This window comes from Erythrolamprus reginae, chromosome 2 (assembly GCF_031021105.1).
Source record: "Erythrolamprus reginae isolate rEryReg1 chromosome 2, rEryReg1.hap1, whole genome shotgun sequence".
NCBI classification, from domain to species: Eukaryota; Metazoa; Chordata; class Lepidosauria; order Squamata; family Dipsadidae; genus Erythrolamprus; species Erythrolamprus reginae.
In genome coordinates, this window is record NC_091951.1 from 16,570,830 (window position 1) to 16,596,655 (window position 25,826).

At 39.3% G+C, this 25,826-nt stretch overlaps 1 protein-coding gene across 1 annotated transcript in view; it reads left to right on the plus strand.

Moving 5' to 3' along the window:
* The window catches only part of LOC139159192 (vomeronasal type-2 receptor 26-like), a 23,488-nt gene extending 5,555 nt beyond the window's left edge, over positions 1 to 17,933 (plus strand). The window contains exons 3-7 of the mRNA XM_070736545.1: positions 660 to 1,469; positions 4,706 to 4,909; positions 6,657 to 6,783; positions 10,251 to 10,833; positions 17,603 to 17,933. Coding sequence (XP_070592646.1) covers positions 660 to 1,469; positions 4,706 to 4,909; positions 6,657 to 6,783; positions 10,251 to 10,833; positions 17,603 to 17,933 — 2,055 coding nt within the window. The remainder of the gene's footprint in view (positions 1 to 659; positions 1,470 to 4,705; positions 4,910 to 6,656; positions 6,784 to 10,250; positions 10,834 to 17,602) is intronic.
* The last annotated feature ends 7,893 nt before the right edge of the window (positions 17,934 to 25,826 follow it).

Sequence of the window (25,826 nt, forward strand, 5' to 3'; positions counted from 1 at the left end):
CTTAATAATGGAGTTTTAAAAATATTTTAAATTGTAAATTATTAGATTTGTCACGAACTGTTTTTATTGTGTTGTGAGCCGCCCCGAGTCTACGGAAAGGGGTGGCATACAAATCTAATAAATAAATAGAAACATAGAAGACTGACGGCAGAAAAGACCTCATGGTCCATCTAGTCTGCCCTTTTACTATTTCCTGTATTTTATCTTACAATGGATATATGTTTATCCCAGGCATGTTTAAATTCAGTTACTGTGGATTTCCCAACCACGTCTGCTGGAAGTTTGTTCCAAGGATCTACTACTCTTTCAGTAAAATAATATTTCTCATGTTGCCTTTGATCTTTCCCCCAACTAACTTCAGATTGTGTCCCCTTGTTCTTGTGTTCACTTTCCTGTTAAAAACACTTCCCTCCTGAACCCTATTTAACCCTTTAACATATTTAAATGTTTTGATCATGTCCCCCCTTTTCCTTCTGTCTTCCAGACTATACAGTAGACTATACAATAAACTGTAGTGATTCACTTAACAACTTGGGCAAGGAATCTCATAAAAGGGCGGGGAACTCACTTAGCAAATGTCTCACTTAACAACAGAAACATTGGGCTCAGCTATGATCATAAGTCAAGGACTACCTGCACCACTTTGCCTTCTTTTGCAGATTTGTTACAAATTTGTTTCCCAGATTCTGAGGGATAAAACTGCCTTTCCTTTCTTCTACCCAATGCTCCCTGATGAAGGATTCCAGTATTCAGGTATGGTGAAGTTGCTCCTTCATTTCAGGTGGACTTTGGTTGGTCTGCTTGCTCCGGATACTGACCAGGGGCAGAAATTCATAACAACATTGAGTTCCATGCTGATAACAAATGGCATTTGTTCAGTTATATCACAGGCCTTTCCACCGATGGTTCAAAAAATATCAAAATATTTGCATATATATAGCAAATGGAGACAAGTAAATGTCTTTCTTTACGCTGCCGAGGTTGATTCAATCAGCAGAGGAATTGCAATTCTAAATGGGGTATACCAGAGCATGGGGGAACCTTTTTCAGGAAAGGTCCTGATGACAACAGTGCTGTGGGACTTGAGCCTTTATTTCTCAGAGAAGGTTGTTCCCTTTCATTTCTTTCATAGTGTTCTTTCCTTTCTTTTGAAGACAAATCAAATGTCAAAGTATGGTGAGCATAGGCCGATTTATTCTTCCATGAGACGCTTTGCAGAGAAATCCTTTATCTGTTCGTACACCAAAGATGCCTTTTCTGTGAAAATCTGGAGACGGTGCAGAGAAAGACAACTGCAGGCTCTGTCCCGGAAGGAGATGGATCGGATCCTGTGCCTAGACAACTATTTCATTTACAAAACCATCTGGGCTGTGGCTCAGGCCTTACATGCAGCTTATTTGTCCAGATCAAAGAGGACAAAGATGGAAGGTAGAAACATCTTGAAAACTCCAAGGCTGAAGGCTTGGCAGGTACTTCTTTACTTTTACACCTATGGAGATTCTCAGTCATCCAGGTCATAGTTGTCCCAAAAGTGGTTTTTTCAAGAGATGGATGAATGGATGGAGACAGAGAGAGATATTACTAGAGTAGGAAGGGACCTTGTAGGTCATCTAGTCTAACCCCCCCCCCCCCCCCGATCAAGCAGAAGTCCCTAAACCAAATTTTTAAACAAATTAGTTATACTTTTAAACAAATTAGTTATATTAATTGGATTAGGAAGCTTATATTATTTTTTATATGGTATAAGCTGCCCTGAGTCCTTGGAGAGGGGTGGCATATCAATCAAATGAATGAATGAATGAATGAATAAATGAATGAATGAATGCATGCATGCATGCATGCATACATACATACATATATACATACATATATACATACATACATACATACATACATTTCAGACAAATGGCTGTCCAGTCTCCTTTTGAAAGTCTCAAGTGATGGAGCTCTCACAACCTCCACAGGCAAACTGTTCCACTGGTTGACCGCTCACACTGTCAGAAAGTTTCTCTTTCTCATCCAAGAAGCTTCTTCAGCTCTGATGGTGAAGAATGGATTTATACTTCTTGCAGACAGCTGGTCTTTTGCATTATTTTAAAGGGTCGTTGAAGCCACTTGGAAGTTTATCTGCAGTGCAAATGGTTGCGGAGCCTTCTTGGAACTGTTGAAAGGATTGAGTTGTAGACTAAAAGTAGATAATGTCATATGCCTCTCCCTCTGTTGAGAGAGGGCTGTTCAGTGTTGACATAGATGACCTCTTTTACATGTATCTCTTCTGCGGCTAAGTATCTTTTTTGCTAATTGTAAGAACTGGACAGCTATTCTGAGGGCAGGGGGGAATACAGTGTTCCCTTGATTTTCGCGGGTTCAAACTTTGCGAAAAGTCTATACCACGGTTTTTCAAAAATATTAATTAAAAAATATACTTCGTGGGTTTTTTCCCTATACCACGGTTTTTCCCGCCCAATGATGTCATATGTCATCGCCAAACTTTCATCTGCCTTTAATAAATATTTTTTAAAATAAACTTTAATAAATAAACATGGTGAGTAATAATCTAAATGGTTGCTAAGGGAATGGGAAATTGCAATTCAGGGGTTTAAAGTGTTAAGGGAAGGCTTGTGATACTGTTCCTAGCCAAAAATAGTGTATTTACTTCCGCATCTCTACTTCGCGGAAATTCAACTTTCGCGGGCAGTCTCGGAACGCATCCCCCGCGAAAATCGAGGGAACACTGTAATTTATTCTGAATACAAAAATAAATTGAAATCCACCTTTCCCTTTTGCATCCTCTACTTTCTCTTTTTTAGAACCATATTCTATTTTTAAATTGGTTTTCGAATATATTTTGCTGTTTAGCCATCTTTTCTCTTCTTCAGTCAAATTTCGTTTAATACTTTTCTTCTCCCTGAAAATATACCCATTCTCCCTGCAAATAGAAGCAGATCAGTCCAGAGAAGAGGACATGCCACTGACTAGGAAGAGTATAATAATAATAATAATAATAATAATAATAATAATAATAATAATAATAATAATAATAATTTATTAGATGTGTATGCCGCCCCTCTCCGAAAACTCGCAGCGGCTCACAACAATCATAAACTATGTACAAATCCAATATTTAAAAGACAATTTTTAAAAAACCCTTATAATAAAATAATCATACAACCATCAAACCATACATCAACCAAATAGTTAGCCAGTTTGGTTTAGTGATTAAGACATCAGGATAGAAAGTGGGAGATTGTGAGTTCTAGTCCTGCCTTAACCATGAAAGACAGCTGGGCCAGTCAGTTTCTCTCAGCCCAACTCGGTTGTTGTTTGTTTGTTTGTTTCATTTGTCAAACAGCTTTAGGGTTATAGTTTGTATTAACATAACAAAGTATAAAGAAGTGATAAAAGGGGTAACGGGACAGAAGGACAGGGATGGTAGGCACAATAGTGCACTTATGCATGCCCCAAACAGACCTCTTAGAAAAGGGGAGAGATCAACAGTAGATAATTTAAGCTTGAAGATTTTGGGGTTAGGTGAAGAAACAACAGAGTCAGGTAGTGAGTTCCAGGCATTGATCACTCTGTTGCTGAAGTAATATTTTCTGCAGTCAAGTTTGGAGCGATTTACATTTAGTTTGTTTCTATTACGTGTTCTTGTGTTATTGTTGTTGAAGGTAAAGTAGTCACTAACAGGAAGGACTTTATGGTGTATAATCTTATGAACAACAGTTAAATCAGTTTGGAAGCGATGTAGCTGTAAATTGTCTAGCTGTAGTAATTGAAGTCTGGAGGAGTGAGGTAGTTTGTTTTAAGAGGAGGAATTGTTGTTGGAAAAAAGAAGAGAAAGTTGTGTTGGATGTATGGATATGTGGAGTGTTTAAGGTTGCCAAGTGTGACTGAACACACAAGGAAATTGACTTTGGTGCATAAGCTCTCAGTGTACATAAAAAGAAGAAAAGAAAAAATTCATAGATAAACCTCCAAGTGGCCTCAACAACTCTCAGAAAGAATGCTAATGACCAAAAATGATTACAAGGAATATAAATCCTTCCATCCTCCACCATTCAGTCAGAGTTGAAAAAGCTCCTTGGATGAGAAGCGATATATTTTTAAGGGAAAAAGTCCAATTGTCTTTTGAAAAAGCACCTTTGGGATATGTGTGTGTGTGTGTGTGTGTGTGTGTGTAAGAGTGAGTGTGAGTGTGTATACACATTTACATATATATGTTTTTGTAGATTTTCATGGGAAGAAACCCAAATATGCCAAGACCTTCATTTACATATATAGCATATACTATAATAATAATAATAATTAATAATTAATAATAATGTATTAGATTTGTATGCCGCCCCTCTCCGGAGACTCGGAGCGGCTCACAACAATCACAACAATATACAAATCCAATATTTAAAAAGAAACAAAACATTTAAAAAGGCCATCATTAAGAACCATTCAATGCAATCATACCATTCATAAAACTATATTATAATTATACTGTAGTATATGTATATGTACAGTATATGTATATACATGCACGTGTACACACTAAGTTTAGTATGAGTTATAATTCAAATCTTAATAGATTCTCTTGAAAAACTTGGATTATGAAACTGAATTGTTTATTTTTCTCTCATCATACAAAGGTGAGTTTAGATACCTACAAAAGTCTGGGTATCTAAACAATTCTTTTTTTTCTTTACCATTCAAGTTTCATCCATTCCTTGAAGATTCTCAGTTTTACAATACATCCATAGATGGTGTATATCTGGATCAGATGAATGACTTGACAGCAGATCTGGACATTGTCAACTGGCTGCATCATAACAAGTCATTTGTCAAAGTGATGCTTGGCAGCCTAGAAAAACAGGGATCCCTGGATTTCAAGCTTATGGTCAATCTAAAGGGAGTGGAAGTGATGGATAAGCTGAACCAGGTGGGGAAAATCTTTACTGTAGTTTTTGTGAATCTCTTATCAGATGGGCTACAAGAATGGTGCAAGGTTTTAAGCATAAAAGGAAAGACATAATGAACATTTAAGATGATTAAGGGACTGGAAACCAAGACGTATGAAGAGAGACTGAGGGAACTGGGCATGGATAGCCTAGAGAAAAGGAGGGCCAGAGCGGACATGATAGTAGTCTACAAGTATACGAGGGGATGTCACAGAGAGGAGGGGATCACTTTATTCTCCAGGGCATCAGAGGGCCGGATGAGGAAAATGGCTGGAAGCTGACCAAGGAGAGATTCAACATGGAGATAAGGAGGAACTTCCTGACGGTCAGAGCGATCAACCAATGGAACAACCTACCAGCGGACGTTGTGAACTCCAACACTCTGGGCAGGGGGTTGAACTTGATGGCCTTCATGGTCCCTTTCAACTCTAACAATCAATCAATCAATCAATAAATAAATAAATAAATAAAAAACAAACAAACAAACAAACTCAATCTGTATAGTCTGGAGAACAAAAGGAAAAGGGGGGACATGATCAAAACATTTAAATATGTTAAAGGGTTAAATAAGATTCAGGAGGGAAGTGTTTTTAATGGGAAAGTGGACACAAGAATAAGGGGGCACAATCTGAAGTTAGTTGGGGGAAAGATCAGAAGCAACATGAGAAAATATTTTACTGAAAGAGTTGTAGATGCTTGGAACAAACTTTCAGCAGACGTGGTTGGTAAATCCACAATAACTGAATTTAAACATGCCTGGGATAAGCATATATCCATCCTAAGATAAAATACAGGAAATAGTATAAGGGCAGACTAGATGGACCAAGAGCTCTTTTTCTGCCATCAATCTTCTATGTTTCTATGATTGCTTTCTCGGGACACATACAGCTTTCGAGTGTCATCAATATCCTGTAAGACAGGCAACAAATTCTTCATTTAGCTATCAAGTGATATGTGAGAAATACAGTATCTCCTTAACAATATCAAGAAAATTATTTACCAGTTTTCCTTGCTGGGAAAGTAAGGGAAAAGGGAGGAAAAATATGAATTAAGCTTTAATTTAATGTGTAAATTTAGAACCTAAATTTAAAAAATGGAAGTCTATTAGGAAATAGGAAAATTAGGGGAAAAACGAGTTTATTGGATTTATATGCCGCCCCTCTCCGAGGACTCGGGGTGGCTTACAACATATAAAAGAGACAATATATATCCAAATCCAAATAATTTAAATTCAAAGTTACAACTAAAAACTAAAAACTAAAGAACCAATTGAAATACATTCACACCCATTCAATCATCAAACTCACTATACATTCATCGGCCGAGGGGGAGAATCTAATGACCCCAAACTTGGCGGCATAGGTGAGTCTTTAGACTCTTACAAAAGTCAAGGAGGGTGGGGGCAGTACGAATCTCTGTGGGGAGCTGCTTCCAGAAGGCCAGGGCCTTCACAGAGAAGGCTCTTCCCCTAGGTCCCGCCAAGCGACATTGTCTAGTTGATGGGACCTGTAGAAGGTTGACTCTGTGGGACCTAACCAGTCATTGGGATTCATGTGACAGGAGGCAGTCCTGTAAGTAATCTGGTCCCGTGCCATGTAGGGCTTTATATTTATATAAATCGGATATTACCAAACTGTTTCTTTTTTGTCTCTTTCTTAAAATGAAATCATAAACCATTTTCTGGATGGTCTTCCTCCCTCTGCTCAGACCCTGCCTTCTTCCAGGTGTGTGGAAAGCTGCCATCTTGGATTCATGAAGATGGCTCAGGAAGGGGAGCCCACCTGTTGCTATGACTGTCTTCCTTGTCCCAAAGGAACCATCTCTACCATAGAAGGTGGGTAGCACCAGAGGACAGGGGCAAACTTTTGTTTCTGGGAAGATACCCAATTCAGATTTGAGATCCAGGCATCGCATGATGGGGTGAGCTCCCATTTCTTGCCTGAGCTCCTGCCCACCTAGCAGTTTGAAAGCATGCAAATACAAGTATGTGTGCCTTTGAAGCATAGCCATGCTGGCCACCTGATCATGGAAAATATCTTCAGGCAATGCTGGCTCCCTTGGCCAAAGAAAGAAGATGAACATCATGTCCCAGAGTTGGACATGAATAGATAGGGAAAACTTCCCCTTTACCATTTGTTCAATATGTATACTTTCCCTAGTAAATGATTAAAAATGATTTTGGACATTAAACTAGCAGCAGAACATGATACTAGAGAAATTATGGTTTAGAATTACTAGGCAGATTCCCTTCTTTTTTCCTTTCTCTTCAACACACTTTTCATCTTTGACCACTTCATTTCCCTTAAAAATAAGAAGTTCCAAGCATGGATTTTTACCTGCAAATCAGGGGGAGGAGATGTATGATAAGTGAGAAATTGTTACGTTATGGCCATGTTTTCTGGCCCTATTGCTTAGAAACAAAATCCCAAACTTCCCCTCCAGCTCACCTTGAAGGAACCCTCCATCTTGCTTTTCTTAGTCCATGCCAAAATGTTATTTCTCCTGAAATAAGATAAGCTAAAGGGTCCTTCATGTGAAGTCTTTCTGAACAATATTTCCTCTGTCACTGAGATATTTCAATGTGAAGGAAATCACTTCCCTCTTTCAACAGTCCCTAGTCTGTGCCAGGGGTTGCTCCCAGTTCAGACTGGTTCTTAGTGGCTCCACCCACAAACCCAGGATGCTGCTGCACATGCACGGAAGCTTCTGTGCATGCACAGAAGTGTCACATGTGTACATGAGTGCACACACACAAACTGATGGCAAAATTATTTACAACCCACCACCATAGCTCCCTCTAAGCTGAGCATTGAGCAATCACTCACTTAAAAATCATAATCAATTCAGAGTTTTCCAAACCTGCCCAGAAGCCGAGAGGGAAAGAGTGAGAGGGAAGGAGAGAGAGAGGAAGAGAGGAAGAGAGGAAGAGAGAGAAACAGATAGAAAAAAGAGGGGAAGGAAAAGAGAAAGAAAAAGAATGGGAGTAAGGAAGAGAGAAGGAAAATCAAAATCTAGTTTGAAACTATCTCATCTATTTAAGTGGCATTTTGATATTGATAGAGTTGCCCTATTATGAACTCACTGTTATAGACACACAGTACAGTGGGTTTTTTGTTTGTTTGTTTGTTTGTTTGTTTGTTTATTATTTCTGTGCCGCCCAGTCCCGAAGGGATTGCCGCTCAGACACTATACTTTTCCGCCCACCCCCACAAAAAAATTAGAGGGAACACTGCCCACCACTGGTCTGTGCTCTACTCAAAAAGAGGATAAATCAGCACCTAAAAAACAATAACTTATTGGATCCAAATCAGCATGGCTTTACTGAAGGAAAATCATGTCAGACTAATCTCATTGATTTCTTTGACTATATCACAAAGGTGTTGGATGAAGGTGGTGCCGTGGATATTGCCTATCTGGACTTCAGCAAAGCCTTTGATACGGTTCCACATAAAGAGCTGATAGATAAATTAGTGAAGATTGGACTTAATCCCTGGATAGCTCAGTGGATTTCAAGCTGGCTGAACCATAGACATCAGAGAGTTATTGTTAATGGCGAGTATTCTGAGCAGAGACAGGTTACAAGCCGTGTGCCACAAGGGTCTGTTCTGGGTCCTATTCTTTTTAATATGTTTGTGAGTGACATAGGAAAAGGTTTGGTAGGGAAGGTTTGCCTATTTGCCAATGACTCTAAAGTGTGCAATAGGGTTGATATTCCTGGAGGGATTTGTAATATGGTAAATGATTTAGCTTTAATAGATAAATGGTCAAAGCAATGGAAACTGCAGTTTAATGTTTCCAAATGTAACATAATGCACTTGGGGAAAAGGAATCCTCAATCTGAGTATTGCATTGGCAGTTCTGTGTTGGCAAAAACTTCAGAAGAGAAGGATTTAGGGGTAGTTATTTCTGACAGTCTCAAAATGGGTGAGCAGTGTGGTCAGGCAGTAGGAAAAGCAAGTAGGATGCTTGGCTGCATAGCTAGAGGTATAACAAGCAGAAAGAGGGAGATTGTGATCCCCTTATATAGAGCGCTGGTGAGACCACATTTGGAATACTGTGTTCAGTTCTGGAGACCTCACCTACAAAAAGATATTGACAAAATTGAATGGGTCCAAAGACGGGCTACAAGAATGGTGGAAGGTCTTAAGCATAAAACGTATCAGGAAAGACTTAATGAACTCAATCTGTATAGTCTGGAGGACAGAAGGAAAAGGGGGGACATGATCAAAATATTTAAATATGTTAAAGGGTTAAATAATGTTCAGGAGGGAAGTGTTTTTAATAGGAAACTGAACACAAGAACAAGGGGACACAATGTGAAGTTAGTTGGGGGAAAGATCAAAAGCAACGTGAGAAAATATTATTTCACTGAAAGAGTAGTAGATCCTTGGAACAAACTTCCAGCAGACGTGGTTGGTAAATCCACAGTAACTGAATTTAAACATGCCTGGGATAAACATATATCCATTGTAAGATAAAATACAGGGAAATAGTATAAGGGCAGACTAGATGGACCATGGGTCTTTTTCTGCCGTCAGTCTTCTATGTTTCTATGTTTCTATGTTTGGGATTCAAACTCAGAGATTGTTAGGTGAGAGTAAGAATTTAATGAAGGTCACTAATTCAGTTTCTTATGAGGCAGAACCAGAATCCTGGGCCATGATAGGACTTCTGGCTCAACTGACTGTCAGGTATAACAGTGAGGCTCTGATTTTATTTTTGTTTTTTGAGTTAAGTCAAAATAAGACCATACTTTTATGTTGGATCCCTTGCTCCACTGATATACGTGTAAAAGGCTGGAGCTTTTAAAAACACAAAAAAACAGAATGAAACAATAAGATGTTACATCTTGCATGTTTGCTTGTTCCTCTCTGGATGGATGTTCTTGAGGAAGCAAAAATATGTTTTTCTCACCATTCTTTAAAATGTATGCCTAAACAGAACCTACCAAGAAGGACAACTTCAAAGATATAATGAAATTGCATCTCCAGGATTAAATCTGGAAATGCATTTTTTAAAATTGGCTTCCATGATACCTTGGACAATAATGTCTTATTGCATCAGAGAAATTGATGCTATTTCAGAAGAATTAGACCTGGAAGAAAACATTGAGGCCATGCATCCAATCCTTTGCCCATTTGGGGAAGCCAAATTAAGTTTTCTTAATGGCAGCCCAACCAACATTTTGAAACAGAGAATTGTAGACTTAGTAGTAGTAGTAGTAGTAGTAGTAGTAGTAGTAGTAGTAGTAGTAAAAAAAAAACAAGTTTTAAGTTTAATGTTATTTTTACTCTTTTTCAGACACAGAAAAATGCAGCAAATGTCCAGTCGATCAACATCCAAACAACAATCGAGATTACTGTATCCCCAAAATTAAAACTTTCCTATCCTATCAGGAAAAATTGGGGGTCATCTTGACTTTTATTGCCTTGTTCCTCTCTTTAGTGACATGTTTTGTCTTGGGAATATTCATTAAATTCCAAGAAACTCCCATAGTCAAAGCCAACAATCGAGACCTCTCTTATATCCTTCTTGTTTGTCTCTTCTTTTCTTTCTCTACCTCCTTCTTGTTCATTGGTCAGCCAAGGAGAGTCACCTGCCTTCTTCGACAAACAGCCTTCAGCATCATCTTCTCTGCTGCCATTTCTGCTGTCTTGGCCAAAACCATCACAGTGGTGCTGGCCTTCTGGGCCACAAAACCAGGGAATAATGTGCAGAGATGGTTAGGAAAGAGTTTGGCCAATGCCATCATCTTTTCTTGCTCTGGCATCCAAGTTGTCTTCTGCAGCATCTGGTTCGGCACTTTCCCTCCATTTCCTGAGTCTGATATGTATTCACAATCTGGAGAAATCATATTACAGTGCAATGAAGGCTCTGTCACCATGTTCTTTTTTTTTTTCCCCCCCAATATTTTTTTATTAATTTTCTTTAAAAAAACATACAGACTTACAAACATTTAACATACAGTGTAGGGATGTATCATCCCTTCTCTTCTCAAAAGTATAAATGCAGATACAGAAAAAGGAATACATGATTGAATATCTAATTCAATGCTACTAATACAAAAAATATCTATTAGAAAAAATTGATATCATAGAAAAAAATTTCTAGCCAGTTTCAAGTCAAAAAATCTTAAAGAGAAAAAAGAAAGACAAATTTCTATTCTATATATATAAACTAAATGTAATATAAATTTCAATGAGAAAAAATTATCTAATCTATACATATTATTACTCTTCTTTCTTTATTTTTTATTCTTATCTATCCATTCATAAACATTGTTCCATGTTTCATAAAATTTGGTTTCTTCCTGATCATTCAAGCGTCTTGTCATCATGTCCATTTCCGCGCAGCCTAATATTTTTGCAATAACTCCCTCTTCTTTGGGGATATCTTCCCCTTTCCAGTTTTGCGCGTAGATAATCCTTGCCGCTGTAAAAATATGTATAATCAAGTACAAAATTTCTTTTTTGTAATTTTGGTTAGTAATTCCTAGCAAACAAAACTCCGGGGTGAAATCTATTTTCTGCTTTGTGATCTCTTTTGTCATTTTCTCTATCATTTTCCAGTACATTTTAGCTTTGTTACATGTCCACCATTGATGGTAGTAGGATCCTATTTCTTTCTTACATTTCCAACATAGAGGTGATGTCTTTGGGAACATTTTTGCTATTCTACTTGGTGGGAGATGCCATCTATAGAACATTTTAATTTGATTCTCTTTCAAGGAAACTGACTTTGTCATCTTCCAATTACACATCCAAACTTTCTCCCATGTATCTAAATCAATTTCTTTACCTATGTTTCTACACCAGTGTATCATACTATCTTTTAATGTTAACTCGATATTCTTATGAGTAATCAAATATTTATATATTTTTCCAATTACCCTGTTTTGATTTTTAGTAATTAAGTCGCTTAACAAATTTTTACTTTTATTGAATATGTAAAGTATACTGTCTTTCTGATATCTAGATCTAATCTGTGCATAGTGCCACCAATCAATTTGTATCCCTTCATCTTGTAATTTAATTCTAGATTTTAATTTCATTTGGTTATCTAACAGGTCTTTATACCTTATATTTCTTGTGTCGTTAATAGAATTTGGGTGTATTATTGCATCCAAGGGGGTGACCCAATCCGGGATTGTTAGAAAGTGGTTTTTCTTTATGTCTTTCCAGACGTCAAATAAATATTTTCTCAGCGTATGTCTTTTGAAATAAGAATGATTTTTATCTTTATCATACCAAACAAATGCATGCCAGCCAAGCATAAGATCATGTCCTTCTAATTTTAATGTTCTTATATCCTCTAAAGTTATCCAATTTTTAATCCATGTTAAGGCGGCTGCCTGGTAATATAATTTCCAGTTTCGGAGGGCAAAACCCCCCCTCTCTTTTATATCTTCTAACATATTTATCTTAATTCTTGCCTTTTTCCCTTGCCATAAAATTTTTTTAACCACATTGGTTAGATTTTTAAAAAAAATTGCCCCTGGATTAATTGGGATCACTTGAAATAAAAATAATACCTTAGGTAAAATATTCATCTTGATCGTGGCAATTCTTCCCAGAAATGATATTTTTAAATTATTCCATATTTCTAAATCCTTTTTAATTTCATTGATTAATTTTATGTAATTGTCATTTTTTAATGTTATTGTTTTGGCTGTTAGCCATATTCCCAAGTACTTTACTTTTTTGACTATTTGCATTCCAGTAATACATTCTAAATTACTTTCTTGTATTTTACTCATGTTTTTAGTTATAATTTTTGTTTTATTTTTATTTATTTTCAAACCTGCTACCTTGCCATATTGTTCTATTGTTTGGATTAATCTTGGTGCTGTAACTAACGGATCTTCCATTATAAAAGTCAAATCATCTGCAAAAGCCTGGACTTTATATGTCTCTTTTCTGACTGTTAAGCCCTTTATCTTTGAGTCTGCTCTTATTTTTATTAAGAGTGTTTCTAAAGTCATAATGAAAAGAAGAGGTGAGATGGGACATCCTTGCCGCACTCCTTTATTTATTTTAAACGCTTCTAATTGTTCATTATTTAATATAATTTTTGTCGTTTGTTCTGAATAAATAGCATCTATTAAGTTGACAAATTTGGGGCCGAATCTCATTTTGTTTAATTGCATCTTTATAAATGTCCAATTCACGTTGTCAAAAGCTTTTTGAGCATCTAGAAACATTAAAGATAATGTTTTGTCTGAGTATTGCTCATAGTACTCTAATACGTTAATAATTGTTCTAAGATTATTTTTGATTTGTCTACCTGGAAGGAAGCCATTTTGGTCTGAATGAATTTTGCTATTTATTACAGTTTTCAACCTATCTGCGTATATTGCTATAAAAATTTTATAATCTACATTCAATAAAGATATTGGTCTATAATTTTTAATTTTTTCTTTTGCTGTATCTGGTTTATGAATTAAAGTTATCAAAGATTCCGACCATGATTTAGGAATTTTACCATCTACTCTACATTCATTAAAAATTTGCAACATGTTATTTCTTAATACTTCATTTTCTATTTTATACCACTCTGCTGGAATAGCATCCGGCGCCGTGGCGTTGTTGTTTTTCTGCTTTTTAATGACTGTAAGGAGTTCTTCCATTGTTATTGGGCTCTCCATCTTTTCTTGTTGCTCTTCTGTTATTTGTGGTAGCTCTGCACTCTCTAAATATTTAAATACTACTTCTTCTTCAATATTGTCATCTTTGTACAATTCTTTAAAAAAATTCTGAACTATGTTTGCTTTTCCCTCTGAATCATGTTTTATTGTTCCATCTTTATCTTCTAACTGTCTAATTAATTTAGATTGTCTCTGTTTTCTCAATTTATATGCTAACCATCTGCCTGGTTTATTAGCATGCTCAAAATATTGTTGCTTAGCTCTTTTTATTTTTTCCAATATCTGGTTTTGTTCTTGTAATCTAATTTTATGTTTAATTAAATTTATTTTTTTTTCCAAGTCTTTATTTTTCACATTTTGTTGTGATAAACACTCTAATTGTTTTAGTTCATTTATTAATTGTTCGTATTTTCTTTTTCTTTCTTTATTATATTTTGCTGTGTAGGATATTGTTAATCCTCTTATGTATGCTTTAGTCGCATCCCATAAGTTCTGTGGAGTGGTGGCTGTATTTTTATTAATTTCAAAAAATATTTTTAATTCCTTTTCAATCCATTCTTTATAATCTTTCTCTTTCAAGGTATTTCTATTCATTTGCCAATTATAACACTTTTTAATATTTCTCATATAAACTATAACTGGGTTGTGATCCGCCCAAGTGTTGACATCTATTTCTACCTCTTGTATATACTCTGCTGTTGTTTTAGGGGCCCACACCATATCTATTCTAGTCCAAATTTTATGGGGGTTTGAGTAAAAAGTATATTGCCTTCTATGAGGATGTCTTTCCCTCCAGATGTCATTCAATAACAATTCTGCTTTCATTTTTTGAAAAGTGGAGGGCAATAAATTCTTTTTTTTCTTTTTACAACTTTTCTTCATCCCCGAATGGTCTAATTGTCTATTTGTTATAGCATTAAAATCTCCAATAATTAGCATGTTTTCAAGATTTAACTCTATAATTTTTTGATGTAATTTTTCATAAAATACAGTTTGGTCATCATTTGGTCATCATATATAGAAACAATAACTAGAGGTTTGGGTTCAATATCCACCTGGACAATCAAAATTCTACCTTCATTATCACTAAATAATTGTTTGGAATTTATAGAGCTCTCAACATACATTGCCACTCCTCTTTTCCTTTGATCTACTAATGCAGCATACATGTTTCCAATTTTATTATTTAACAATAAATTTCGGTTACTTTTTTTTATATGTACTTCTTGAAGTATCACAATTTGAGCTTTTTGGTTCTTAATTTTGGAAAACATTTGTTTTCTTTTCTTTGGTTCATTAAGTCCATTGACATTTACTGAAAAGATTTTTAAATCTCTCGATGTGGTCATTTGTTGTATTTCTTGGTTTCGCGTTGAGGTTGCTTTCTTCTGGTCCCTTGGTCCTGCTCCTCCGCTTGTGTGAATGCCCCCATGGCTTCAGCCTGCATTGCTTCCAGTTCTTTTGTTAACTGTTCCATTTCACTTATTCCACTGTTTTCATAAAAATCCCTTGCTTGATCTAAGTTCTCCAACTTATATCTTGTTGATTTCCATGTCAATGATAGTCCCTGTGGAATAAGCCAGCGAAAAGTTATATTTTCTTTAATCAAAAGTTTGGTCAAGAAATGATAGTCTCTTCTAGTCTCTCGAACATGTCTCGGAATTTGTTTTAATATTTTTATTTCTTTGCCTTGGTGTTGTAATTGACCAGCTCTTGACCAATGCAATATGTCATCTCTCAAGCTTTTTCTTACAAATTTGATATGAATCTCTCGTGGAAGATTAAAACGGCGTATGTAGCTGTTAGAAATTCTGAAGACTTTGTCAATTTCTCTTTTTATGTCAAGTGGGTCCATCTGGAGGATTTTCCCAATAATGTCAGCCATAATGGCCTTTAAATCTTCATCTTTTTCTTCTATTACATTTTGAAATCGAAGTCCATATGACGCACGTTGCATTTCCAGATGTGTGATTGATTCATCATACCCTCTGTAACGTGAAACAGCTTTATCCTCTAAATGATCAATTATTTTCTCCACCTTTTCCGCCTTTTCTTCCACTGCCTTCATTCATTCTTCATTGTCTTGCAAAGCTTGTTTTATCTCCTTCATCTGATCTTTCATCTCACCTGTATCCACTTTCATTTCAGCCATTTCAGCTTTTATTTCATCTCTCTGTTGAGTTGCATCTCGTTGAGATTGAAGCATAAAGTCATTTAATGTGGTTAATGTCTCTTGAATTGAAGCCAGGGAGGGTTGTTTTTCTCTGTCCTTTTCTTTGGTAAACATAGTTGCAGATAAGGCCGGCTGTGCGGGGGAGGGGTGAGGTGAACTTTGCGGAGAGGAAACAACAGATGTCTGCTTCTTGATTGTTTTGGTATGGGTGGAAGTACTTGACATTTTAAAGTTTAGAACTAATGTTATTTTATGTTGGCAATATGTAGAAAATTACTATAAATTCCAAACCCACAACATCAATTATACTAACAGTACCAATAAGGATTCTAATTCAAATAAAAACTAAGTTTCTACCAATTCAAATACAATTAAAATTCAAAATATAAAATATAACTGATTAATGCTCAACTTATTAATTCTTATTACTCTAAAACCAAAATTTATATCAAGAAGAGAGAAGAAAGAAAGGAAAAAAGGAAGAAAAAGGTTGATTTGGCACAGCAAATGAAAATAAAAAAGAAAGTCAGCAGAGAAAGGAGAATGAAAACATATGAAGAGGGGGGGCAATCAAAGTTAAAAAATTATTATTCAATTAGGAGGAACAGGAAACCAAAGACCAAAAATTTAGCAGTGCATAAACAAAACCAAGATTAATTATAATGTAATGTAATATAAAATTGAAATTCAAAAGTTAAAGTTATCAGAGGAAAAACGCAAAAAGAAAAACAATTATTAATATTCCAGTTATAGTAAGATGATTTGATTGAAGGTCTAATTTGTTGTCAGAAACACCTTAATAAAAACTACAAGGGTATTCCGTAATTTGAAGAGGGGTATAGTCTTTTTAAAAAATTTATAAAGCTTTTTCCAAACAGATGCAGTTTAATTTCACAAAGTTAAAATGAAGTCGGTCCGTCTCTCACAGCCCAGAAAAAATCTCTCCACTGTAAATCCAACGAAACCGCTATTAATCCAAAGCCGCTATTAATCCAAACGAAATCCAAACGAAATACTCCAACGAAATAATCCAAGTAATATCAATCAAATAGTCCAAGTTTTGAGATTCTCAAATATAGGAAAAGAGTTTTTTCTTTATATATGTTTATTCAAAAATTGTAAATAGATAGCAAGCAGTCCTGGTCCTTCCGCTAGAAAAATCCCAGCCCGGACTTCATTTTGCAATGTTTCATAACCAATTACTTCAAAAAGGGGGAGAAAAAAAAGATTTTTTCAACCAAATAATGTCATTTTGTATATAATAAATCCTTTAATGTCTCATTTTTAAAATCCTCTGAATCCCCTTGCTTGCAGAAATTTTACAGTTCCAAACAAGTGAAAGTGTTAAGAGTAAGTTCCGGCTGTTAAATCGCGCCTGGATACAATGTTGTTTTAACAACTTTCTCTTTCGCCTTTGTTGAAACTCTCAATTCTCCGTTTTCTTGTATTTCAATCTTTCTCACTTAACATGGAACATAGAAATTTTTTTACCTTAATTGTAGCTTCTTTTGAAGTATTCCCTTTTCAGATAGAGTTGTATAAATTCTCTGCTTTTTACTTTCTTGATGTTTCTTGCTTCCCGATGGTTAGGTGGGATCGCAATGGCCGTGTCCTCTCGAAAGAGGACCGGTGCTCCCTGCACCAGAGCTGCAGGACAGACCCTCTGTCCCCTGAGCCTCGGCGATGGCTCTCCGGACAGAGGGGAATCCCCTGTTCTAGGATCGAGCCATCCGGACTCGATCCGATCGCATTGGAGCGACCTCTGGGAGGGTTGAAGGGGTCTCAAGGCAGAGCCCTGCCAAGAGACTCCGCTGCGGTCCTCAGCGAAACCGGAAGTGCCGGCTCTGTCACCATGTTCTATGGTGCCCTTGGCTACATGGGTTTTCTGGCCGCCATCTGCTTCACAGTGGCTTTCCTGGCCAGGAATCTTCCTGGGTCTTTCAATGAAGCCAAACTGATCATTTTCAGCATGCTGGTCTTCTGCAGTGTCTGGGTCTCATTCCTGCCCACATATTTGAGCACCAAAGGGAAATACATGGTGGCTGTGCAGGTGTTTTCCATTTTGGCCTCCAATGCAGGTCTTCTGTGCTGCATCTTCTTTCCCAAATGTTTCATTATTTTCCTAAGACCTGATTTGAACACGAAAGAACATGTGATGTCAAAATGAAACAGAAAAGTGGGGCATGTCTATGCATGTTCCAAAATATGTCTAATAATTCTGATAAGTGGCCTTTGACATTTGAGTGTCACATCATCCCTTCCACCCAGAAATCCTTTTTTTCAAATCACAGTAGAAATAGATTATCATTTAATAAATATGATTTCCTTTTGAGTCTTTGCAATCAAGTGTATTGAAAAATGCATATATGAATATTTCCCTCAGAACCAGGTTTATTTATTTATTTATTGTTAGAGTTGAAAGGGACCATGAAGGCCATCGAGTTCAACTCCCTGCCCAAGCAGGAACCCTATAGTACACCTGTCAAGTGGTAGTTCAATCTTCTCTTAAAAATGTCCAGAGTGTTGGAGTTCACAACGTCTGCTGGTAGGTTCCGGTGGGGCAACAAGAAGGAGGGAGGGAACTGCTGCTCCGACAGACAACGGCAAAAAACCCATCAAAAACATCAAAAATCACAAAAAAAAAGAAAGAAAATCCCGAGGGTGAGTACTAAAACCTGCCCAGTGCCACTGTCGAGCTGATCCCCCGGGGACCCCCCCACGCCACGTGGATTCCCCCCAAGGATTCCCCGAGCCTAACTTCCTAGCTACAGGGAAACCGATGATTGCCCAATAACCGGCCACGAGGATTCCCCTGAGGATTTCCCCTCAACGCCTGTTGCCTGCCTAGCGCGGAACCGGCCCAGAGCCCCAGCGCTACGTGGACCAAGACTCCTAGAGGATTCCTCTGAACCCAGCTACCGGGAGCCCCGACGCCCAGCTGACTACCCGGCGCGAAACCGGCCCAGAGCCCTAGCGCCGTGCAGATCCCCGGGGACCCCAACACCTCAAGGATTCCCCTGCACACCCACCTACCGGGAGCCCAGCTACCTACCTATTGGAGACCAACTATCTGCCTGGCGTGAAACCGGCCCAGAGCCCCTGCGCCAGGACCCCCCCCACCAGCTAAGTCAGGAGTACTCTACAGAGATCTCCAAAAGCTAGGAGGTCTCCCCACAGCCTCTGAAGCCCCAGCAAAAAATCCACAAGCCCTCGGCGACCTCCCTCCCCACCGCCGCCATTACCTCATGGCTGAAGACCAGCTCCGCTCCTCATAAACCTCTATCCTTCATAAACCTAAAATCGCCCAGCTTGCAGTGAAGCTCCAACCCCATCTAGCAGCTGAAAATAAAATAACATTGCAGCCACTTCCATTCAAAAGCTACAGATCCTAACAGAATCTTCAAACAGAAGCTCCAACCCCATCTAGTGGCTGAAAATATCATTGCAGCCACTTCCATCTCCTACAGATTCTCACAGAATCTTCAAACAGAATTCCAATTTTCACCCCCAAACAATGCCTTCCAAGAAGAAACCCCAAGCAAACCTAGTAAACATTCCTGTTAACAATTGCGTTATATGCAACACTAATGTAAATACACAAGAAGGAACAACAAAGTGCCAATCCTGCAAAAAATTGGCTCACCATACCTGCCTCAACATTAACAAACATGTTGCCACCTTCCTCAACGACAATCCCTCATTCTACTATTTCTGCCCATCCTGCACACCCAAATCAGACTCATTCGACAACCTGTCCGAAGTAATCTTATCTGCAGTCTCAAAAACCCATCAATCATATACCGAAAGTATCGAACCACGGTTCACCTCCATAGAAAAAAATATACAAGACCTGATAATTGCCATAACACCTAATCATCCACCCTGCAACACCCCACCACCACCACCACCACCACCATACTCCCAACCCAGACCACCAAAACCTCTTCCTCTAAACCCTACCACCGACATCTCCACCCTGGTGAACGATGCCATGGAAAGGGCACAAAAACGCCACAATGCCATCCTTTTTGGCCTTGAGGAAAACGGGGAAACTGACTTAACAAATATACAAAACATTATCCACAATCAACATCCTCAAACAATTACCCCTGATGACATCTTAGAGGTTTCCAGAAGCGGCCCCACACTAAAGTACAGCGACGGATCAACGGCCCCCCGACTGTGCAGAATAGTCTGCACAAACGAAACTTCCAAACAACAATTCATCAGGACCATGAACTCCATCGCCAGAAACTACACCAAATACAACAAACTCAGATGCAGACCAGACCTAACATTACTCCAACGTATCCGCTCCCGTGAATTACGTGCTGAACTTAGGAGATGTCGTGAACTCGGGGAAAATAACCTTTTCATTGACTACCGTTCTGATTGCATCAGAACCAGAACCCACAACCCTCCCTTCATCCCCAAACCCACTACCCCTCCTGCCCCTCCCCAACCTTCCCACACTCCTCTGCCCACCATCCCTCATCAACAATCTGACCTCCCCAGCACCTCCAGCATTGAATAGGAAAACGCGCCCCTTACTACCTCGCCTCAATCCCACCCCAACTCAACCCAATTAAATCTCATCCCTGAACACAAATTCAATCTCAAATGCAAACTCATCAATGCAAGAAGCTTAATCAATAAGTTATCTGAATTCCTCCTTCTACTCGACACCAACCTATTTGACCTAATCTTTGTCTGCGAAACATGGTTGAATTGTTCCTTTCCTGACTCCATCATCACGCATAATAACTACCTAGTTTTCCGGTCTGACCGCGAATCCCGCAGAGGAGGTGGTGTAGCCTTATTCTATAAAAGCTCACTCAATCTAAAAAACATTCAAGTAGCTCATGATTTATCCCTTCCTGAAACCTTAATCTGCGATCTCTCCCTCAACACTACTCTCCGCTTTTTACTGTGCTATAGAGCTCCAAACTATGACACTACTCATGCATCAAAATTAACCTCCCTACTAACATGGGCATCCTCCTGCCCCTATCCCATCATCTTCCTAGGTGACCTTAACCTACCACACATCAACTGGACACTAAATGAATGCTCCACAGAACCCATACATACCACTATTTATAACACCGTCACCAGCCTGGGACTAGAACAATTAGTATCCAACAATACCAGACTCAACAACTGTCTCGACCTCATCTTCTGTAATAGCAAAAGTGCTATTTATGGACTGCATATCATAGAACCCTTCTCCAACAGCGACCATAGTATGATCAACTTCAACCTCAACCTACGCCATCATAACACTCAACAGAACAACATGGCACCTAAGTACAATTTCAGGAAAGCCAACTACGAACTCATAGACGCCAATCTCTCACTAATCAACTGGCATTCCCTGTTCTCCAACTGCATCACCATTGATGAACTTTACAACACGTTCTTACACCAAATTAATAATCTCATAAATCTGCATGTCCCTATTACCTCTCCTAGAAGGAAACAAAAAAATAACATTCCTGTCTTAATAAGGAAACTTCAAACCAAAAAAAGATCCCTCTGGCGTAGAAACAAAAAAGGTCCAGTAACCAACTTTAAAAGCCGCTACAGAAGCATATGCCAACAAATAAAAGCAGAATGTCTCAACTACCACAGTGAACAAGAGGAAAACCTCCTACGCTCCAAATCTAACCGTGCCTTCTACAACTTCGTCAACAACAAACTTAACGACTCCAGACCTATTCCACCTCTCGTAGGACCACACAACATAGAATACCACGATGACCCATCCAAAGCTAACCTTTTCAACTCCTTTTTTGGCTCCGTTTTTGCTAACAGTAATGGCTCATCCCCCCTCTTCGCAAACCGCACTTCTAACTCATTAAGAAACCTAACCCAAATCATCTTCACTACAGACTACATTGAAAAAGCAATCCGTGATCTCAAACCTTCCCTATCTGTTGGACCAGATGGTCTTTGTGCATACTTCTTAAGAAAACTTTCTTCTGCCATAGCTGAGCCCTTAAGCATTATCTTCCAAAAATCCTTCAGGACCAGTACTCTCCCCAAGCTGTGGTCTAAAGCAGTAGTCATCCCCATCTTCAAAAAAGGAGACCCATCACTAGTTGACAACTACCGACCAATATCACTATGCTGCGTCCCTTGTAAAATCATGGAATCAATCATAAATCGATCAATCACCCTTTACCTAGAATCTAATAACCTACTATCAAAAAAACAATTTGGATTCAGAAAGAAACTATCCTGCAACCTACAACTACTTCACTGCAAAAACATCTGGACTACACACCTTGATCAAGGAAAATCCATAGATGCAATTTATATCGACTTCTGCAAAGCCTTTGACTCAGTGGTTCATGACAAACTTCTCCTAAAACTCAAATCCTATGGCATCTCAGGACTCCTCCACAACTGGATTACTGCATTCCTGTCAAACAGGCAACAAGTTGTCAAAATCGGAAGCGCCATTTCCTCCCCTGTCCCTGTCAAAAGCGGCGTTCCCCAAGGCAGCGTACTAGGTCCTACTCTTTTCATCCTATACATCAACGACCTCTGCGATAATATCGCAAGCAACTGTGTGCTCTTTGCCGATGATGTAAAACTTTTCAACACCACTGACAACACACTCACTCTCCAAAAAGACCTTGACTATGTTTCAGATTGGTCTAACATCTGGCAACTTCGAATCTCATCCAACAAATGCTCTACCCTCCACATCGGCAAAAAGAACCCAAACCTCATATATGAACTGAACAAACAAATTCTCACAGCAAACCCACACTCAGTAAAAGACCTCGGAATACTAATTTCAAATGACCTAAGTGCTAAAGCCCACTGCAACAATATTGCCAAAAAGGCTTCCAGAGTTGTAAACCTGATTCTACGTAGCTTCTGCTCTGGCAATCTCACACTACTGACCAGAGCCTACAAAACCTATGACAGGCCCATCCTCGAATATAGCTCATCTGTCTGGAACCCTCACCACATCTCAGACATCAACACTCTCGAAAACGTCCAAAGATACTTCACCAGAAGAGCCCTCCACTCCTCCACCCGAAACAGAATACCCTACGAAAACAGACTAACTATCCTGGATCTTGAAAGCTTAGAACTGCGGCGCCTAAAACACGATTTAAGTATTGCCCACAAAATCATTCGCTGTAATGTCCTTCCAGTCAACGACTACTTCAGCTTCAACCGCAACAACACAAGAGCACGCAACAGCTTCAAACTCAATGTTAATCGCTCCAAACTTGACTGTAAAAAATATGACTTTAACAATCGAGTCATCGAAGCGTGGAACTCATTACCGGACTCAATAGTGTCAACCCCCAACCCCCAACATTTCTCCCTCAGACTCTCCACGATTGACCTCTCCAGGTTCCTAAGAGGCCAGTAAGGGGCGTACATAAGTGCACTGATGTGCCTTTCGTCCCCTGTCCAATTGTCTTTCCTTTCCCTTTTATCATATATATTCTTTCCTTCACACCTACTTCTCTTCCTCTTTACTTCCTATCTTTTATATATCACTTAATGTCTATTCTCTTTCATATGTATTGTATATTGGACAAAGAATAAATAAATAAAAATAAATAAATAGGTTGTTCCATTGGTTGATCGCTCTGACCGTCAGGAAGTTCCTCCTTATCTCCATGTTGAATCTATCCTTGGTCAGCTTCCAGCCATTGTTCCTCGTCCGGCCCACTGGTGCCCTGAAGAATAAAGTGATCCCCTCCTCTCTGTGACATTCCCTCGTATACTTGTAGACTGCTATCATGTCCGCTCTGGCCCTCCTTTTCTCTAGGCTATCCATGCCCAGTTCCCTCAGTCTCTCTTCGTACGTCTTGGTTTCCAATCCCTTAATCATCTTGGTTGCTCTTTTTTGCACCTTCTCCAGAGTTTCAATGTCTCTTTTGAAGTGTGGTGACCAGAACTGAATACAGTACTCCAGGTGTGGTCGGACCAGGGCGTAGTAGAGTGGTATTAAGACTTCCCTGGTCTTGGAGTGTATTCCCTTGTTGATGCAGCTTAGGATTGTGTTGGCTTTTTTAGCTGCTGCTGCACATTGTTGGCTCATGTTTAGTTGATTGTCCACCAAGACTCCGAGGTCTCTTTCGCAGTCGCTACTGCTAAGAGGGGTTTCTCCCAGGTTGCAAGACATAGATGGATTGGGTAAGACTTTGTGCAGTGATGGTAAACCTTTTTTTCCCTCAGATGCCGAAAGCGTGTGTGCATGTGCTATCGCAAATGTGTGAGTGCCCATAGCCATAATTCAATGCCTGGGGATGGCAAAATTGGCCTCCCCCTGTCCCCTTTGGAGGCCATCTGGAGGCCTAAAACAGCCCATTTCCCAACCTTTGGCGAGCCCCGTAGGCCCGTTTTTCGCACTCCTCAGGCTCAAGAGGCAAAAATGCCCTCTCCCATTCTCCCCAAGATGCTCTGGAAGCCAAAAATGCCCTCCCAGTGCCTCTGGGCAAATTGAAAATTAGCTGGCCAGCACACACATACACATTAGAGCTGAGCTAGGGTAGAGCTAAGTCTGCGGAGAGGGGCGGCATACAAATCTAATAAATAAATAAATAAATAAATAAACAGCTCATGTGCCAGCAGTTATGGTTCTGCATGCCCCCTCTGGCACCTGTACAATAGGTTCGCCATCACTGACCTAATGCAATGATGCCTAACCTTTTCCCCCCTCAGGTGCCAAAAGCATGCACGTGTGTGCGCTGTCACATATGCATGTATGCCCTCACCCATAATTCAATGCTCCTTCCATGTGCACTGTCCCCTGCACAGGTGTGCATGTCTCCCTGTTTTCACCTCATATCCCAAAACAGTGCTGGGAGGAGGGAGAAAGCCTCCTGTCCCCAAAAAGTGCTGAGAGTGGGAAAAAGTCTCCTGTCCCCAAATAGCAATTGGAAGTGGGAAAGGCTCCCATCCCCAAATATTGCTTGGAAGCAGGGGGAAGCCTCCCATCCCCAAATGGTGCGGAGGAGGATCTCCAGAGATCTGGAAAGGCATGTGTTCTGTTGGGCTCTCTGGTAGAATTCTCCCAAAAATTCACAGGTACAAATTTCAGACACACACACGTTTGAAAATTCAAAACAATGTTCTTTATAATGAAAATTCACTTAAACTAAGCCCTCTTTTGGTATAGCAAAGAGCACTCGTCTCCAAACAAACTGGTAATTTATACAAGTCCCTTATCAGTCCTGTGATACTTAGCTTGCAGCTGTGAGGCAATTCAAAGTCCTTCTTTCACAAAGTGAAACACACTTTGCTCTGGTTTAGTTTCAAAGCGGGGGAAAATCAGCACACAAAAAGTCAAAGTCAGTAAAGCAGTCATGAAACGCAATGATCAGATAATCCTCCACAATGGCCAAACCCACATTTATAGCAGCCTCACTAATTACCACAGCCCCACCCAACCACAGGTGGCCTCATTTTCTTTGATAATAATCTCTCAGTTGTTGTTGCCTATGCATTGCTCTCCGCATGCGTGGCTGTATCATTAACTCTTGTTCTGAATCCAATGAGGAGCCAGATAATTGATCTCCTTCTGAGCTGCCTGCCCCACTCTCCTCCTCCCTGTCACTCATGTCTTCTTGGTCAGAGGAGCCTTCATCAGCAGATTCCACCGGGGGCAAAACAGGCTTGCAGCATGTGGATGTCTCCCCCACATCCACAGTCCTTGGGGCAGGAGCTGGGCCAGAGCTAACCACAACACCATCCCCTCCCGGAAGGCCCCTCCCCTGTCTCCAGCACAAGGGATGAGATTTCTGGGGAAATTGGACATGAAATGCTCGGATAAGGATGGGAGCATCAACCAAGACAGCATGGATGGCACGAAATGAGGAGAAAGATAGCCCCATCACATACACACACATCCGTGCATTCACAGGCTCTCCTGCAAGCAGGGCAGACCCAAAAATCAGCTGGTCAGTTGGCGGCACACATATGCATAGTGGAACTGAGCAGGGAAGGGCTCACATGCCTGTAAACAGGGCTCCGTATGCCACCTGTGGCACCCGTGCCATAAGCTCCATCTTTTTTTATAACTTCA